General features: G+C 36.0%; 4 protein-coding genes across 4 annotated transcripts; 1 reads left to right on the top strand and 3 right to left on the bottom strand.

Moving 5' to 3' along the window:
- Window positions 1-260: 260 nt before the first annotated feature.
- Window positions 261-5,772, top strand: LOC111014224 (cactus-binding carboxy-terminal, cactin). Its single transcript, XM_088123857.1, has 13 exons — window positions 261-775; window positions 912-1,003; window positions 1,511-1,610; window positions 2,202-2,273; window positions 2,397-2,459; window positions 2,596-2,736; window positions 3,300-3,395; window positions 3,954-4,238; window positions 4,327-4,489; window positions 4,577-4,707; window positions 4,793-4,972; window positions 5,071-5,337; window positions 5,432-5,772. Exons 1-13 carry the CDS (start codon window positions 431-433, stop codon window positions 5,549-5,551), a joined length of 2,055 nt encoding a protein of 684 aa, XP_087979983.1. The 5' UTR covers window positions 261-430; the 3' UTR covers window positions 5,552-5,772.
- A 1,751-nt stretch (window positions 5,773-7,523) lies between these two features.
- Window positions 7,524-10,029, bottom strand: LOC111014313 (wall-associated receptor kinase-like 20). The gene is made up of 2 exons (XM_088123952.1): window positions 8,577-10,029; window positions 7,524-8,492 (listed from the first exon to the last, which is right to left on the bottom strand). The coding sequence occupies exons 1-2, from the start codon at window positions 9,862-9,864 to the stop codon at window positions 7,960-7,962; spliced, it is 1,821 nt and encodes a 606-aa protein (XP_087980078.1). The 5' UTR covers window positions 9,865-10,029; the 3' UTR covers window positions 7,524-7,959.
- A 152-nt stretch (window positions 10,030-10,181) lies between these two features.
- On the bottom strand, window positions 10,182-14,099 carry LOC111014314 (FKBP-like peptidyl-prolyl cis-trans isomerase family protein). Its single transcript, XM_022288994.2, has 10 exons — window positions 13,867-14,099; window positions 13,659-13,790; window positions 12,806-12,861; window positions 12,618-12,673; window positions 12,246-12,303; window positions 11,299-11,373; window positions 11,037-11,126; window positions 10,858-10,935; window positions 10,600-10,640; window positions 10,182-10,512 (listed from the first exon to the last, which is right to left on the bottom strand). The coding sequence occupies exons 1-10, from the start codon at window positions 13,946-13,948 to the stop codon at window positions 10,485-10,487; spliced, it is 696 nt and encodes a 231-aa protein (XP_022144686.1). The 5' UTR covers window positions 13,949-14,099; the 3' UTR covers window positions 10,182-10,484.
- Window positions 14,100-14,899: 800 nt separating this feature from the next.
- On the bottom strand, window positions 14,900-17,565 carry LOC111014337 (CHUP1-like protein). Its single transcript, XM_022289024.2, has 2 exons — window positions 16,226-17,565; window positions 14,900-15,377 (listed from the first exon to the last, which is right to left on the bottom strand). Exons 1-2 carry the CDS (start codon window positions 16,994-16,996, stop codon window positions 15,066-15,068), a joined length of 1,083 nt encoding a protein of 360 aa, XP_022144716.1. The 5' UTR covers window positions 16,997-17,565; the 3' UTR covers window positions 14,900-15,065.
- Between the last annotated feature and the right edge of the window lie 13 nt (window positions 17,566-17,578).

The raw sequence follows: 17,578 nt of genomic DNA, 5'->3' as shown, positions 1-17,578 counted from the left end.
GATGTCACCAAACACTTACTAAATATACTTAAAATAAATATGCTGATATACAAATATTTATTAAAAAATGTTTAAAGTATAGTCTGATACAATTTTGAACATTAAAAAATCTATTAGAAATTTGCCTCAATTGATTAAAGGATTATTGATTAAAGTTCAAATCCTTACCCGTTATTGGACTAAAAGAAATTTGTTATCATCTTTTTAACTTTTAATTTCACATTTATCTTATTTAAAAAAAAAGATGAAAAAAGGTGGGGAAAGAGAACAGATAAACCGGGTCGGATTGATCGAAACGGTACCCTAACTGCAACTCCAATCAATTTCTCTCTGGTCGGATCCTCGTAGTCACAAGAGGGCGTGATCGGCGATTGCTGATTTCTCCGGTGACGGACCGGCGGCGTGCCGCGATTGATATTCTCTCTGCAGTATGGGTACCCACGGCCGAAGCAGTGAGAGGAAGAGAGAGAAGACGTCATCTTCCAAGAGACGCAGCCGAAGAAGGTCCTACGACTCTGAATCTGATTCCGACGAGACGGACAGCCGTGATTCATCTCCTGTGGCGAGCTCCAGAAAGCGCAGGGAAAGTGGCGGTGGTAGCAGAAGCAGCCACCGGAGTAGGCGACGGAACTCCTCGCGCGGGCGGGATTCCGGAGATGATAGTTCGTATGAAAGTGATGGCAGCGACGATGGAGGTCGCAAGAAGATTAAGTCTTCGAGGAAAGTTACCGAAGAGGAGATTAGCGAATACTTGGCCAAGAAAGCGCAGAAAAAGGTTTCGATATGGTTATGTTTTGTTTCCTTAGTGTACTTTGGTTAGTTTCGTTGATTTATAGAGTTTCATAAATCTTTTCATTTTTGGAGTTTTCGTACTAATTTTATTATCTACTATACTCTTCTCTATTGTATAGGCCTTGCGAGTTGCAAAGAAATTGAAGTCGCAGACAGTTTCTGGTTATTCCAACGATTCGAATCCCTTTGGCGATTCCAATCTGAATGAAAAGTGAGTGGTTTTATCTTTTTTGTGTTTGCTAAAATTGCAAAACTCGTTGCCCGGATTGTACTGTTGTACATAGAATGGTCCGTATACGGCACTTGCAGTCTGATTGTAATTGGTTTTCGAATGTGCGTACAATATTCACTGGAATCACGGGCACTTTCATTCTGATTGTAATATTTCACTGACAAAAATGCTTGATCAAATCTATTCATTCTGGTGAATATAATTCTAGTGCCCCTCTTATTATAAAAGCTATACAGTTCGATGAAGAAGTATTCAGGTTTAGTGCTTGATTTTAGCGCCATACCTATCTTCTTGGAGTTTTAGCTAGTTGCCGGGGATTTATGGGAGGTTTATGTTGTTAAAATTTCAATGTATATTCTAGTGAATTCACTTCTTCTCTGTATTCTTGGTTGACCAATGGTTTGATAACTCAGAAAATTTCAAAGCCAGATACTATTACATGGTAGTTTGAAATTGTTTCTGAGTCCGTGACAACCTAATCTGCAGATTTGTTTGGCGAAAGAAAATTGAGCGTGATGTTACCCAAGGTGTACCGCTTGATGCCTTTTCAGTGAAGGCCGAGAAAAAAAGACAGAGAGAAAGAATGGTATGTGCTTCTAGTCCCCATGTTCATAATTTCTTTTTCTCTGATGAGAAAATAAACTTTTATAAATGAAAGAACATAAGAACCAAGTCAAAAAGAAAGCCTGCAGTAAAAGCGAGCCAACAAAACAAAAAGACCAAATAAAATTGCAAATAAAAAAATGGTAGAAAAAGGCTACAATTGTTATTCTTATTTTTTTTAATAAAAGAATTTTGGGGTTGCACTTAAAAGGGAAGCCCTAGGTGCTTTTGTTCATCTTGGGATGCCTTTATTACATCTCCTTAAATTCTCTGTCTTCTTATTTTTTGTTTCCTTTTACTCACGTGGGAGTTTGTATCATTGAACAATTTTGTTCCTTTTCCTCTATCAATAGAAATTTTGTATCTTGTTCAAAAAAAATTTCCATTCTAATAACAATCTAATTGGTTGTTGGTTTGAAGGGTTACATTCAAGAGTTCAAGTTTCCTTCAATTCATACTTTCGATTTAATAAAGTTCTTATTCCATTGATCTACTAATGCAATGCTGAAGTCTTTGAATTGATGTGTGATTATGCACTATTTGTATTCATTGCACGTTTGAATTTACAATGTAGGCTGAGATTGAAAAGGTGAAAAAGAGGAGGGAGGAAAGGGCTCTTGAAAAAGCGCAGCATGAGGAAGAAATGGTAATCAGATTGTCGCACAAATATTCATTATTATTTTTCTTTTATTTTAGTTAGATAGCTCTTGTCAATTTGCAAGTGCGGTAAGTTTTCTTTCATGTATTAACTCTTTTTTTTCTGCTACAGGCATTGCTAGCTAGAGAACGTGCTCGCGCTGAGTTCCAGGATTGGGAGAAAAAGGAAGAAGAGGTAGTATGCTCACTTGCTATTACATTCCGTGTACTCTTTTATGTTTCCTTTGTATGTGGTTTTCCATTATGTGTTGTGCTTTTATTGTACATGACCCCCTTGGACAGTTACTCATGGTGAAGTTTTTGGCCCACAGTTTCATTTTGATCAAAGCAAAGTCAGATCAGAGATAAGAGTTCGTGATGGGCGTTCGAAGCCTATAGATATTCTATCCAAACAACTGAATGGATCAGATGATTTTGATATAGTAATTGATGAGCCATACACTGTATTCAAGGTAGATGTCTCTCTGGTTATAAAGCTTATGGTCGTTCTTAAAGTTCTCCCTGTGGATTACTTGTGTTTTCTGTTCAAATACCAGTTGTTACTGAAGAATTAAATTATTACAAATTAACTATGTTCTTCTTAGGTGATGGTCTCGTATGCAACCTATTCCTGTTCTTTGTTTAGAGCAGGAGGAAAGGGCTTTACATCTTTAAGAGTTATGAACAGAAGCTTTTCTTATTCATCTGCATTTTTTTTTTCTCACTCTGTTTGATCTTCTCAATTTTTCTTTTCCAATTGTGGTAGCAAACTTGTTCTCACTTCGAATATGGGCTATTTCTAAATGGGAATTTTCTTGACATCAAGTGTGCTATTAACTCTCCTTTTATTTTAATTTTTAAGTGAAATCCATGCGGTCATAAGTGACTGAAGTCTTCATATTTTTAAGGGCTGGTTTTGTTCTATATTTTCATTTTGGTTTAGTTTCTAAATATTATTTTTTCCAACTACAGGCACATATGATATGTATAAAAATTCGATTGACTTCTCAAATTGGTACTGGCATGTATGATGCAGGGCTTGACAGTGAAAGAAATGGAAGAGCTTCGGGATGACATCAAAATGCATCTTGATATGGACAGGGCAACACCTACACATATCGAGTATTGGGAGGTGAAAATATTTATTGGTTTTCCTATTTATTCTTTGAAGAGGTTTTATGTCGAATTACAAGTCTCAATGGAGTGTCAGCAACTAATTCTTGACCCCGACCTTTGACAGAGCAACATGTACATATTAAGAGGGTGTTCTCTATGTGTCCTTGAATTAGTTAACTTGAAATTTTACCCTAAACCTTTCCTTTTATATTGTCAATCTACTATACACCATCGGATATTGTTTTACTCGATATTAATAAATCTTTTTGTAGTTCCCTTAAAATCATTACTTGACTAGAGCTTCTGTTTTTTATTTAGCAACTCTACGGCCAATTTTAGTATTTGTAGACACTACCTTGTGATGTTTGTTAAACTGATGCCTGGTAACTTGAGGTTGAGGGTTGAGGCTGAATGTTTGTTGTGCTTTAAGCAAGTTTTTAAATTTTAATACTGCTATCACGAGATTGGGGGGGGGGGGGGGGGTGGTTGGTTGGTTCAGTCCGTCTCAGGTCTGAGTAAGTTGTACCATCCGTCTGCCAAGCTAAACAATGTCTTGCTGTGTGCAATTTAACAGGCACTTCTTGTGGTTTGTGATTGGGAACTAGCTGAAGCTCGAAAAAAGGATGCTCTGGATAGAGCTAGAGTCCGTGGTGAGGAGCCTCCTGCTGAGTTGCTTGCAGAAGAAAGGGGTCTGCATTCTAGCATTGAGACAGATGTGAAAAATCTTTTGGAAGGAAAGACTTATGGTGAATTGGAGGCCTTACAATCACAGATCGAGTCACAGATGCGTTCTGGAACGGCAAAGGTGGTTGAGTACTGGGAGGCTGTTGTTAAGCGCCTTCATATATACAAGGCCAAGGTATTCATTGTTTGATGTTCTTTTTGTATTTCCTCTGTTCTTCTTTTGAAGCTAATGAATGAGGCTCACTATAGTTTTTCATATGCAGGCTTGCTTGAAGGAAATTCATACGAAAAAACTGCACGAGCATCTTCTACATCTTGAGCAGCCTTTAGAGGATGAGAATGAAGATAAGATGGAGCAAGAAGTCGAGATGGATGCGGATCATTCTTTACAAGTGAAAGATGATGATGATAATGAGCAAATTATAGGTATGGTTCAGAGTCTTTATCTTGCAACCCGTAATTTTACATTATGTCTAAATTCTGCCAATATATATAACTTTTCTGCTCTTCTAGAAACCCAAGCATATTCGCCAAACCTCCTTGAGGAAGAAGAGAATCAAGAGGCAGGGTCATTCTCACCAGAACTTATGCACGGTGATGAAGATGAAGAGGCGGTTGACCCTGAGGAGGATAGGGCCATACTGGTATCTCTGCAGATATTATATTTACTATCTATATATTGTTTTGAATGTCAAAAGTTAGATTGTTATAAGTTGTCAAATTTTGCAGGAACGGAAACGTATGGCTGTCTTAGAAGAACAGCAGAGACGGATTCAAGAAGCAATGGCTACGAAACCTCCCGTGCCGCCAGAGGATAATTTTGAGCTGAAAGCCTCAAAAGCCATGGGGGTCATGGAGGAAGGTGATGCAGTTTTCGGATCTGGTGCTGAAGTGAACCTGGATTCACAGGTGCCCTCTCGTTCCCATTATCTCTCTGCTTCATATCGTTTTTTATGCTCCTACATTTTCTACGAAGACCTTTACTCACGCCCCTGAAAAACATGCAGGTTTATTGGTGGCATGATAAATACCGTCCAAGAAAACCGAAATATTTCAATCGGGTTCACACAGGATATGAGTGGAACAAATACAACCAGACTCACTACGATCACGACAACCCACCTCCAAAAATTGTGCAAGGATACAAATTTAACATCTTCTATCCAGACCTTGTTGACAAGACCAAGGCTCCAACTTACACCATTGAGAAGGATGGAAACAGCAGCGAGACATGTATCATCAGGTTCCATGCGGGGCCACCGTATGAGGATATTGTAAGTCTTCTTTTAATCTGCCATTGATTTCTTTGACATTTAACTCTATTGTATTTATTTATACTCAACAACATTTTCCTTAATCCTATTACAGGCATTCCGAATTGTAAACAAAGAATGGGAGTACTCTCATAAGAAGGGGTTTAAGTGCACGTTTGAGCGTGGAATTTTGCACGTATATTTCAACTTTAAACGATATCGTTATCGCAGGTAACACAAGGTTGGTCATGGCAGTTATCGAGTTGCAAAGGTGCATGTTGCTCTGTTGCAATCTCTTTCAAGGTATCTCGGTTTTTTACTTCATCAACTAAATTAAAAAGCAACCACTGCCAAAGTTTCCTTGTAAGTTAATGATGTGACATACAAAGCTGTAAATACACAATAGTTAGGTCCTGAAATTTTTGAAACTATTGCTTCAGGCATTTCTCCTTCCCAGCTGCCAGGTTTGATGCTCCATCCTTTATCTCTCTCTGTTTTTATTTTTTATTTTGGCTGCTGTTCAATTCCCAATTTTTGTTTGTTTATGCTGTCACACTTTGGTTCTAGTTTTTCTCATTTAAATATTGATCAGGTGATAATATTGGGTGGCCAAGTTAGTAGTCCACATTTCTATATGGTTTGGTAGTGGAAAAATTGCCAAAAAAGAACCATTTTCCATTTTAGCATTCATAATTCTTAAACCCCACATTCATAAAGCAGTTGATATTTAGTTAATGTTGCAGCTATCAAAGTTTAGATTATCATATTGCTTTTGACTAATCCCATTCTTAAAAAAGTGCTTTTTATTCATATGGCCGAAAAGCCAACAGCACATCTAATAGGAGCTTGGATCTTACTACTATTATTTTTTTTTTGTTTTCTATTATTATTTCTAAATACTCGTTTGATTATGTTACGAAAATATGTGATTGTCAAAGTTATAGTTTAGCGATAATTTGTCTATATCGTCAACCAAGAGCTTGTAAGTTCGATCTCTCGTCCTGTACTTATAAAAGTGTGAATACTAGTCTTGGTCAATTCTTGTGGAAGACAATACTTTTCTTCTAATGTGGTAAATACAATTAATAAGAAATAGCATTAGCATTACGTAATATATTATATCAAGAAATTATCAAAAAATGAAAAGGCTTCTTGTAAAAGTATTTAAAAATATTATTGTTTTCTTTTTAAATAAAATTCTGACTATAGTTGAATAATTATTGTTTTTAAGAAGTTTTTTTTTTTAAGATTTATTTAAAAAGTCTCTTTTTGTGTTTGCGTGGGTGTTCTTTTTTATTTTAATTATAAAAATAATAAGCTTGTGAATAGTAATTTCAACATGCATATATATATATATATATATATATATATATATATATATATATATATATTATCATAAATAGCATGTGTTGAAAACAATGAAAACATTTTATTAGATGTTAGAGTAAGAGTCTCTTGAAACTTAATGTTTTAAAAATAGTTTTGGCAAATACTTTTTTTTTTTTAGGGTAAAATATACTTTTAGTTACACAAATTTCCTCTCCTTTTCTTCCCAATGCTCGATGACGGCTACCATTGATGAGGAAACAATGCTCCAGAGAGATGTCGTGATCATGGGTTGGGTTGGGTGGGAGGTTTCGATGGAAGAAAAGGGGAGGGGGATTTGTGGACTATGAAGAAGGGGGAAATGAGGGGTTTTCACATTCACATTTACTTATAAATTTTGGAGGAAATTCTTAGAAATTTCTTTGAAAATTTAAAATTCTTTTGTAAATCTTATAATCCACTTGTTACAATATCTTTACAAAAATAAAATTATTTATAATTTTTAAAATAGAAGCAAAGTTTTACAACGGTGACCTTACAAGGAGAAAAACCTTGATTATTATAGTTGTAACCTTTTTCTACTTTTTTGCGTGAGGAGGTGGAAGTTCAAAATATGATTTTTAGTTTGAGATACATGTCTTAATCAATCGAGTTAGACTTAGATTGGCTAGTTGTAATCATTTTTACGATATTAGCCATGTATTTTTTATACTTCAATATTTATGTGTCAAACTTTTACATAATTTACCAAAAGCAATGCAATTAGAGAAAGAAAATGACCTTTTTATCCCTGTGAAAATTCTTAATTAGCTGGTGGTAAATACGCCTTTTCATTTGGTGGGGGAGGGAGAGTTTGGACAAAAACGAAAGAATTGATGGCATTGAATGAATATTTGAGTCTATTCAGAGTAGAAAGGGTGATTCATTTAGCAGAGTGGCTGTTTTCTATGGGAAAAAAGAAAAAGCAAAATGCAAAGTGGACCAAATTTTGATGTTGATATGCAAGAAAATGCACAACAATAGAACACCAGGGATATAACTACCATCACACTTCCCAGAAAAATTCCTAAAAAAGTTTGTTTTTAGCTACCCATTCTAAATCCCCATGGATTCTCCTCATCAAAATGTCTTTGAAAATCCAAATCCACATTCTCTGCTTCACAAAGTTAGCATCTGATCCCAACTTGTATTTCTTTTTCTTTTCTTACCATTCCAGAATCCATCATTGGCATCTCCCATCTCCTTCCCATATCATTTTTACTACGAATATTGAAAGATTATAGCAAAGATTAGCATCAAATCTAGCAGTCTAAGACTTCAATTACGCTCTTCTGCAACTGTTTCTGGACCATCCAATATCTGGGTTACGTATTCGAGTTCTTGGAGCACATCCTTCATGCAAGGCCTTTCAGATTTCTTCTCCCTCAAACAGGAGAGTGCGAGCTCCAAGAAGTGTTTCACACAGATCAGAATGTTGCTGGGAGGATCGTTGCTGAGAAGCTGTTTATCGATGGCGTCGATGAACGCACCATTATGCACTTGTTGGATGACGTGGATTGCTAGATTGACACCGTCTTCAGCTCTTGTGAAATCTATGGCCTTCTGAGAGGTTAAAAGCTCAAGCAGGACGACCCCGAAACTGTAGACATCACTTTTATCTGTTAATTGGTAATTTCGATAGTATTCCGGGTCAAGGTAACCTAAAGTACCCTGTGCACAAGTTGAAACATGGCTTATTCCTGGCAAAGCCAATCTAGAAAGTCCAAAGTCTGCAACTTTTGCATTGAAGTTATCATCTAAGAGTATATTTGTTGACTTGACATCTCTGTGATAGATGGGAGGGTAGGCAGCTGAATGCAAATAAGCTAATGCTTCAGCAGTTTGTGAAGCAATTTTTAGCCTTTTTTTCCAGTCTAAGAAAGTGGAGAACTTACCATGTAAATGGTCATGGAGGGTGCCATTGGAAATGTATTCATATATCATCAATGGTTGCTCAGTTTCCACACAGCAACCTATAAGCCTTACAAGATTCTTGTGATTCACTTGAGATAGTATTCCAACTTCGTTGAGTATTTGCTCGGTGCTCTTTAGATTGCCCACTTTAGCTGACTTCACGGCTACAACAGTCCCGTCTTGGAGTTCACCTTTGTAAACTTCTCCAAAGCCACCGCTCCCTAGAACCCGGTCTTTCGAAAATTCATTTGTTGCTTTCCTCATCTCCTTCAGATGAAACATCCTGGCTGGTCTCCCACCATTGCTTGAACTCAGTATATCTTCTCTTTCTTTACAGAGCTTTTCCTGCTTACTGAAAGTTCTGGACTTCCGTACTGTAATTAGAGCTATAACCACAGCTAGAATGAAAAAGGAAACCAGACATACCGAGAGCTTTATACTGAGTCCAACCATGCTCTTCCTATTCATTCTTAGGCACGTTCCGAGAATATGATCCCAATAGTAGCTCTTTCTGCAAAAGCAACGGGAACGTCCATTGGAACCACCAGTAGGAAGACAATCTGATGCCCCACTGCAATCAGACTGAGTTCTGCAAATTGGTTCAGGTGGAGGAGCCCATTGAATTTCTAAACCTTCCTCCCACTGATTTGCAGGCTTTTCTAAATCCAGATGAAGGATGCTTCTGAATGCTCTACAGCCTGAGTTATGAAGCCTTATTTTATATGCTGAAGGCATACCACCAGGGATGAAGGTACAACAAGGGTCAACAACACTTCCACACTGAAGTGCTCTTTTTTCATCAACTCGTCCTGAACTAGCCAAGTAGTGGTGACAGAGACTAGAAGGAGTGCAATTGAGAGGCGAGACCAGCAGCCGAGGCGAACAGTTCAAGAGGAAAACTGTATTGGATGAAGTGATGTTAAAAGGAAGTGATTGGTTTAACCACAGGCCTTCACTGACCAACATGTCTTGAGTAACACAGGAGCCAGGAACCCATGGAGATGGTTGAATCACCATACGTTGACTCGAAGCGTTGATTTTGACTACAAGATATGAACTTCCATTGAGCGCATTGAAGTAGAGTTTCTGTGAGTGAGTATCACAGCGGAGAGTATAGTCCGAGTCACCACAGTTGGGATTGGTACTCAGAGGATAAGGAACTTCAAGGGGGCCACAGCTTGGGCAGGTTTTCTGGGAATAGCAGCAGTGACCAGAGAACAGAAGAAAGAAAAGGTAGCTTCCAAACAAACACGGTGTTGGGTTCTTCATAGTTGCCACGAATGAAAGGTCCAAATGAGGAAGAGCTGATTTATGGAACAAATTGGATCGAGGGTGGCGTAAATGGAGGACGGAGCTAGAGAATAAAGTAGGAAGACATGAACATTGAAAAGGTGGGAGATAGAATCTGTATAAGATGTTTTGGCTTTATATAGACTGGTGGATTCCTCTTGAATGGTGACAATAAAGGAGGTTTTTCTAGATGCATTTGTCCCCATAAGGCAAGCTACTTCCAGAAATGGCTTCCAAATTCCTAAAAAATTCTCATCTCTTCTTTTTTAACATAATTGAGCAACAAATCATGACAATAAAGAAAACCAGAAAGTTTATAATATTAAACAAGGTATTCTGTATTCTAATGGAACCTGCACTACCAACTCTCTCAGTTGCTTTCCATAAAGTACAAATGATATTTCATTAGATATGAGAATTAATTTATTATTTCAATAAAAATTAAATATTAAACATAATGGCCATGGACATATTTGGTTGAATAAAGAAGGCTCAAACCAGGTAAAATCTCCCTTCAGCACCAACTCTTGTACTTCCAATATTTGTTAATCCATATCACCAAGACATCGTGCTGATCGGGCCAGCATAGTTCTTTTCACTTAACCTTCAACGATTTTTACTGGAGACCTACATGCACAAAAAAGGGGTAAAAATAATCATAGTAGAAAAGAAAATCCACCTAAACACTGAAGAATATCAAGCACCACTACTTACCCAAATGGACTTTGTTTGATGGCTAGCAATTCCACATCCAACTACAGATCCAAAGGCGTCACAACAGTAAATCCATATAGTTGAACAGTAAAAAAGTAGGTAAAAATGTTCTTGTGGTTCTTTTCCCCCTTTCTACTAGATAGAAGTTCTTTAAATAATGATTTCTTTTACCATTGAAACAAGAATGAAAAAATCCTTTTCACCTAGGCTTGCTACTTATGAACAAATACAAGACTGGCAAAAGGTAAAGAAAGTTACCTCTATTGTTGCATTTGGAGGAATTTCCTGAACCCCTTTGCTTCCATAAGCTAACTCAGGAGGAACTATAAGCAATCTCTGAAAAATCAGATGAAGCAATTCAGCTAAACCCAAAAACTGAAAATCAGTAGGCTTTTGTAATGAGTCCTCAGTTAATCAATTCTCAATTGGTATCTCACCTGGCCTCCCACCCTCATGCCTTGAACACCTAGATCCAATCCCTTGAGGACTGTTCCTCTTTCTGATTGGCCTACATCAAATCCATAAGGCTGCAGCAATTCAAGCATGCCCACTTAAAAGCAAAATTGTAATATTATGGAAATAACCAAAACACTTACACTATCATAAGATCTGAATAAAGTTGTTAAAAGTGTTGAGTACTCTTATTGTTTAAAAGGGTTAACTTTTAAAAAAACTATAAATTGGTTTGGTTAATTTTACCGTTCCTCCACCAACACCAAGCCCTTGTCTACTTGTCATAAAGGTGATCCCTCTCCATTTAGCCACATAGTGAACCTACAAAATGACACATTATATTTTTATAATCCATGGCATCAAGTTAGTTTTTGTGACCCCACCCCACAAAATTGGACCTTGGTTGATCTTCTTAGAACACAGAATTTTGGATCAAATAGGAGAGCTTAAGTATGCACCGACATGCTTTACAGGCTAAAGAATAGAAACAGACTTGAGATGTAACAAAATTTATTGATTACCAGTCATAATTTACCAAAGAACTTTCTCGAGAATTTCAAGGCTAGAACAATTTCTTCATTCTTCTTTTGTGGCCATGGAATGCTATGGGTCAATATTGGTTAAATTCTTTGATGTGGGGAATTTGGTCTGAAAGAATCAAAATTTCAAGAACAAAAGTACTGTTGGAAGTAAAGTTTTGATCTAATCAAGGTTTTGTCGATTTGTTTCTATAAAATATCAATCAAAACTTTGTGTCTGTGTGTGTTTTTCTTTTTTTCTTTCTTTCTTTCTTTCTTTCTTTTTTTTTTTGTATAAAAAGAATAAATAAAAGAACTTTCTCGAGGGTAAAAATAAGAGCAAGCATTTACTGCCGCAGTGGGGGCAAATTGAACCAGAGTGTAATTTTCTCGGGTCCAGCATTGGATTCCATCAGAAGACTCACGGGTTGTCTAACATTTCAGGAGAGAATAAACAAACATTCCAGAATGATATGGAAGTTATTCTTCTAAAAGGTGGCATCTTAGAAGTATCAATCAGGAACAAGATATGTGCATTTTGTGCATAATTCTCCGTGTTCAAAGATTTATGGTCTTTACACATGGTCGATATATTAGCCGTTCTGTTTCTTTTCGAAAAGTGGGTAAGAAAACTTGTTAGAAGAATATAAAAATACAGCTAGCTCACAACCGTACTGCAACACGGGATCCAATCACAGCCTTAGTTCCTCCTCCAACCTTCAAATCATAGTACCTGAAGGATACATTTATTTTCTGAGTTTCAGCATATGTTGCAGAAAAACAAGACCACAACCAAGTTCCAACCCCATCTTAGAATTAGCAAGATGAGTTTAGAATATTTAATAAGAAAGAGAATCTCCAAATGGGAGTTATTCCAATAGAAGAAATTTTAGAACTTTGTGTAGATTATCATCACCGACACCGATGATGCATCAGCATATTATTTAAAGGATTAAAACATCATAAGAGACAATAAAGAACTACAAAAGAGATGAGAAAAATAATATAAAAAGGAGAAAATTTTATAATAATGGTAATGAAACTTACTTGAGACCATTTGGGAGAGTTGTAAATTCACTTTCAGGTATTTTTGCTCCTCTTAACTGTAAAAGTAGAAGCTTTTCTAACACTCCATGGAAAAAACACCAAAATTATGCTAAAATTATTCATTACGAATCAAAAGGGCAAAAGAAAAAAAAAAGAAAGGAAATAAAGGCAGAAAAAGAGAAACTTACAGCCCTTCTACTTGTGCTAACAGCCTCAGCCACATTGCAGAAATATATGCCAGCAGCTGAAACAAATGGAGGATTCTCAAAAAACAAACAAATTAGGAATCTACGTATGAATGGTGCAAGAATTGTAGAACAAGTGTTGAACTTATCAGCTGAGGAGGAAAAGAATGAATAATAGTTATTACCAATTTCGTAACAACAGTACCAATCATGGATTAAATCCCAACTATGCAATCTGCACACATTTATAGGTATTTACCCTGTTTGTAAGAATGTCATCTCTTTTAGCACTGTAGTTTTCATTATTAATGAAGCATGCATATCATTTGAAATGCGTCTGAATCAAATAGTAATGCTGCAAGACACCTCTTCTTAAACTCATTTCCATTTTCCAAAACCCAAGAACTTGATCATATAGATACTATGATCTTGTTCCCCTTTCTCATTACTATAGCTTTTCTTCTCTCATATCCAGTTCGAGAAGTTTTTTGTAACTCCCTTAGATGGCGTGTTACTCCTCTTTGTAAGAGAGAGATTTCTCTAGGCCCGTGACTGGAGAGACCATGGTCTACCTTGTGGTGGATGCCAGCAACCATCTCATTTCCAGTCGTCTCTGTATTAGGATCGACTACCTAAAAACTTAGTACATATCAATTTGAAAGAGACATTTAACAGTTAATTATGGCTCCAGATTTCATTACAACTGTAAATTAAACTTCCTAATGAATAGGATCAGAAAATCCAGCAGCAACAAGAACATTCTACATCATAAATGCCACAGACTCAAAACGTATCCAACAACATCGACAACCATCTACAAATTCTAAAGACAGTGCAGCAGAAATTATAGAGATACCCGCCGAGAGGAAAGAACCAATCAATGCCCTCCTTCCGTCACACCGCACCGATTCTTTGGGTTGTTCTAAAGGTTCTTGATGTGGGGATGATAACGAGCAGCGACAAGGGAAACGAGATGGACGTCTCTTCCCTGCAGATTCAGAGAGAATCACTCAGTTTTAAAGAGACCCAGAAAAAGAAAACAGGGAAGAGAGAGAGAGAGACACCGATAATGGCGAAGGGGTTAAAGGGCTTCTGGAAAATAGTTGGGTTTTGTTTGTAGGAAGGAAGAAGAAGGAAGAGCTCCATCCGGGTTGGTTAGTGACAGTTATGAATTCTGGGTTCCTAAAACTTCTTCTGAAACTGTGTGTTCAGAGAAAAATGAAGATGATATCCAAAATCTCATCCACAATTTCAGGTGCCCCCACCTCATGTTCTCTCACATTACACACATTGATCATTCACAATTTTCTGTCTCACCGAGTCACTGATTTTTTTCTTATTTGATTGTCACTTTCAAGTTATTTATTATAGTCATGTGAATTTTCGTAATAGATTTCAATTTTATTAAACATTTTTTAATATTCGAAACTTATTAAATATAAAATTGAAAATCTAGAATATGGAGTATTGACTCTTCATTTCTTGGCTTTTTGGATGGGGGCTCCTCCTCGAGTGAAATAGAAAAATGGTTGAATAAGTTTCTATCAACTATCCATCAATTTCTTATTACAGCATTCTCGATCATAGAATTCGGCTTGAAGGGTCAACCCGACTTTCTAAAGTTCAAAAACTTATTAAATATCATATTGGAAGTATATTAACTTGGTACAAGTGAGAAACACATATATAGAAAAAATTTAGATTTTATTTACAGAATTTGTAAGACACACTTTGAAAGTTCATAATTTTATAAACAAAACTCTCAAAAATTTAGAGGTTAAACTTAAAATTTAATCTTATAGGTTGATTTATTGGAGAACCGGGCATTCAACTAATATTAAGAACTTTTCATATCGGCGGAATATTCACTGGGGTACTAGAGAACATATACGAGCTCCTTCTAATAGAAAAATAAAATTCAATGAGGATTTGATTCATCCCACACGTACATGTCATGGGCATCCTACTTTTATGTTATATAGATTTGTATGTAACTATATATTTTTTATTGCAAATAACACTCGAACATATTTCAACGATTTCTATTCTGATTTCTATTCGAAGTCAGAAGTACAAATTACCACTACAATACCAAAATAACATATTTTTGCAATGTTGTTTTATAATTTATAGGATAGGATAAAGAGCTCATAAACTCATAATTAAATGAAGTAAATTACATTATTTTTTCCCCCAAATACAAATTATATGGATGAATTTTTTATTTTTTATTTTTTCCTTTCTTTAAGGTTTCTCATGCTTCTCATTCTGGTCTGATTTTTCTTTCCATCTTCTCATTACTACCCCCCACACAGCTTATCCTTGGAAGAAGCTTTGGCCTTGTGGAATTAGTTTTAACAGATGAGAATTCATTTTTATCCAAATTTTTGCCTTTTATTTCTTGCTTGACTCCCTCATTTCCTTCTACTTCCTCATGAATTTCTTTATGATTTTGCTCTTCTTGATCATGGTTTCTTGATAACCCTTGCTTTGAGAATGCATCTTTCAACTGTTTGAACTCATTTGAAAGCTTGTTGAAATCCTCAACTGTTACTGATCTTTCGTCTGCTTCAACCTGCAAAACAAGAAATTTAAAACCCGTAACTTTCTTCGAACCCGAACACGTACTGTCAAGGGTACGGTTAAAGTTCCACGTCGGAGGTGAGAAAATTTATCTTTTGTGAGAAAAAACACGACTAAATATATGTCATAGTCCCTATAGTTTAAAAAGATCAAATTTAATTAGTCCCTCGTATGTTAACCGTTTTCAATCATATTCATCCCGTTTGATAAATGTTAAAATTTGCTTACGATAAACTTGTCGACACAATATTTAGTGAGTTGGCAAAAGTTGGGAGAAAGAATCAAGCCGTCTAAGAGATGGTAGTTTCTAATCCCTCCAATTTTTTTTAGAAGTTAACATAACTTTCGACTTTTCTTCTTTTAAGTGGCTAAATTGATCTTTCTAAAAAATTTAGCTAATTTTATTATGTGTACCATACCACGTAGGTTTATTATTAGCCAATTTTAATATTCATCCACGGAAAAAGTTGTAATTGAGAAGTACCAACGGAAAAAGTTGTAATTGAGAAGTACCAAAGCATAAAGGAGTTTTACATTGAAAAAACACTAATACTAAAACCTATTTTTAACCAAAAAAAATATAGTTGAAAAGCAAATCCACACAAAATTAAGAATATTAACAATATCATACCTCATACCAACATTGAATCAATATTTTAAGAACAGCTTTGTGACTTTGAATCTTCTTTGACATATAAAATATTCAACAAAATTGAGACATGGGTTTGATTCTGAATGAAGATTTTAAGGAAAATTTTTTTCACTTTTGAGAAAGAAGTTACAATTTGAAGACAAAATACAATAACAAAATTGTGTGCAAAAGACAGAGAGAAATGAAACCTTGAACTTGGCTGAAGCTCTGTTCTCCTCCTCTTGCAATTCTTCTAATTGCATTTTCAGCTCTCTTACTTCATTCCCCAGCTTCTCTATAACCTTCTTCTTTGTTTCCATTTCTTCACCATTTCTCCAAACTTCTGCTTTAATTTCTTCAATCTTCAAATTCTTCTCTCTTATGATCTTTGATTGCTCCTTCAATTTCTTTCTAAGTTTCTTTACTTCTCTGTCAAGTAACTTGTTTTCTGATTTTTGACCTTCAAGCTGCTCTGAAACTCCCAAATATTCTGATACCAAACTCTCAAACTTTTTGTTTTCTTCCTCCATTAACAAGATCTCCCTTTCCAAGAAACTGATATGAGCCATGTCCAAAACCAAAGTGTTCCTCAGCTCCACCAGCAGAGATTCCCTCTCTTTCAAATTCTGGTACCAAATGAACTGCCTCTCTATTTCCACTTCTTTTTTCTCAAGATCTTCAACTCTTCTTCTTAAGCCTGAAATGACCTCTTCTATACGATCCTCGGATTCCGAGCTCGAACTTTCTTCTTCCTCCAAAGATAGTGAATTTGCAGAGTTCTGGCTGTGCAAGTTCTCGTTTTCTTTGAGCTTTGATTTGGGTTTCAAAAGATTTGTCTTGCTCTTGTAGATAGAGGCTGGAAATCCACCTCTTGACATTATAATGGCACATACGCTGCTTGCTGCAGATAGAGCTAGAGGAATGCCAATTTTGTAAAGCATTGGCTCAAAATTCCCGAGTTTTGACGTTGTATTCACCATCGAAAAATTAGTTGGTTCGATATCCCGTTGCTTTTCTTGAAAGTCCTTCCCTTATTGACTGATTGTAAGCTGAAAGGATTCAAACCTCTTGCACCCAATAGCTTGTAGATGTGCCTTAATTCTTTGAGTTAAAAATTCTGACTATTTAGAGCTTTTATGATCAAAATGGTATTGAAGATTCTTTACTAATGTGTCAAGTGAATTGCCTTTGTCTATAATCCTTTGCTTTTTTACCACTCCATGGCTTTGAAACTTTCTTTATTAGCCTTGGAATTTGAATTTCTTTGAGTTGAATCAACTCTGGTTTTAGTGGATGAATTAGGATTTCCTATTATTCTATTCTTATAATTTAAATTTAGCTAACCTTAACAACTCGGAGATATGAGAGGTTGAACCTTCGACTTCGAGGGAAGGAGTACCAATTACCACTACGCTCATGTTGACAAATTTAGCATAACTTTTTAACTAGCGATGAATTGAATAAAACACTTGTTGACCTTTTCCATCCCCACACATTTATTTTTTATTATATTTAATACAAAGGTAGAGATTTGGCGAAATATTACCAACAATGAACATAGC

The sequence above is a fragment of the Momordica charantia genome (assembly GCF_013281855.1).
Source record: "Momordica charantia cultivar OHB3-1 chromosome 5 unlocalized genomic scaffold, Mcharantia_2.0 BLBB01000005.1, whole genome shotgun sequence".
Classification (NCBI taxonomy): Eukaryota; Viridiplantae; Streptophyta; class Magnoliopsida; order Cucurbitales; family Cucurbitaceae; genus Momordica; species Momordica charantia.
This window is presented reverse-complemented; position numbering and strand designations above follow the sequence as displayed.

What these genes read in the sequence shown, in the direction of transcription:
- LOC111014224 (XM_088123857.1), top strand. Translation starts at nt 431, where the DNA reads ATGGGTACCCACGGCCGAAGCAGTGAGAGGAAGAGAGAGAAGACGTCA. An exon ending in TGATAATGAGCAAATTATAG is followed by an intron (nt 4,490 to 4,576) that starts GTATGGTTCAGA and finishes CTGCTCTTCTAG; the next exon opens with AAACCCAAGCATATTCGCCA. An exon ending in GGCCACCGTATGAGGATATT is followed by an intron (nt 5,338 to 5,431) that starts GTAAGTCTTCTT and finishes ATCCTATTACAG; the next exon opens with GCATTCCGAATTGTAAACAA.
- LOC111014313 (XM_088123952.1), bottom strand. Translation starts at nt 9,864, where the DNA reads ATGAAGAACCCAACACCGTGTTTGTTTGGAAGCTACCTTTTCTTTCTT. An exon ending in CCTCCATGACCATTTACATG is followed by an intron (nt 8,493 to 8,576) that starts GTAAGTTCTCCA and finishes ATTTGCATTCAG; the next exon opens with CTGCCTACCCTCCCATCTAT.
- LOC111014337 (XM_022289024.2), bottom strand. Translation starts at nt 16,996, where the DNA reads ATGGTGAATACAACGTCAAAACTCGGGAATTTTGAGCCAATGCTTTAC. An exon ending in GAGCTTCAGCCAAGTTCAAG is followed by an intron (nt 15,378 to 16,225) that starts GTTTCATTTCTC and finishes CTTGTTTTGCAG; the next exon opens with GTTGAAGCAGACGAAAGATC.
- LOC111014314 (XM_022288994.2), bottom strand. Translation starts at nt 13,948, where the DNA reads ATGGAGCTCTTCCTTCTTCTTCCTTCCTACAAACAAAACCCAACTATT. An exon ending in TGGTTCTTTCCTCTCGGCGG is followed by an intron (nt 12,862 to 13,658) that starts GTATCTCTATAA and finishes CATTTGTTTCAG; the next exon opens with CTGCTGGCATATATTTCTGC. An exon ending in TGATTGGATCCCGTGTTGCA is followed by an intron (nt 11,374 to 12,245) that starts GTACGGTTGTGA and finishes GTCATTTTGTAG; the next exon opens with GTTCACTATGTGGCTAAATG.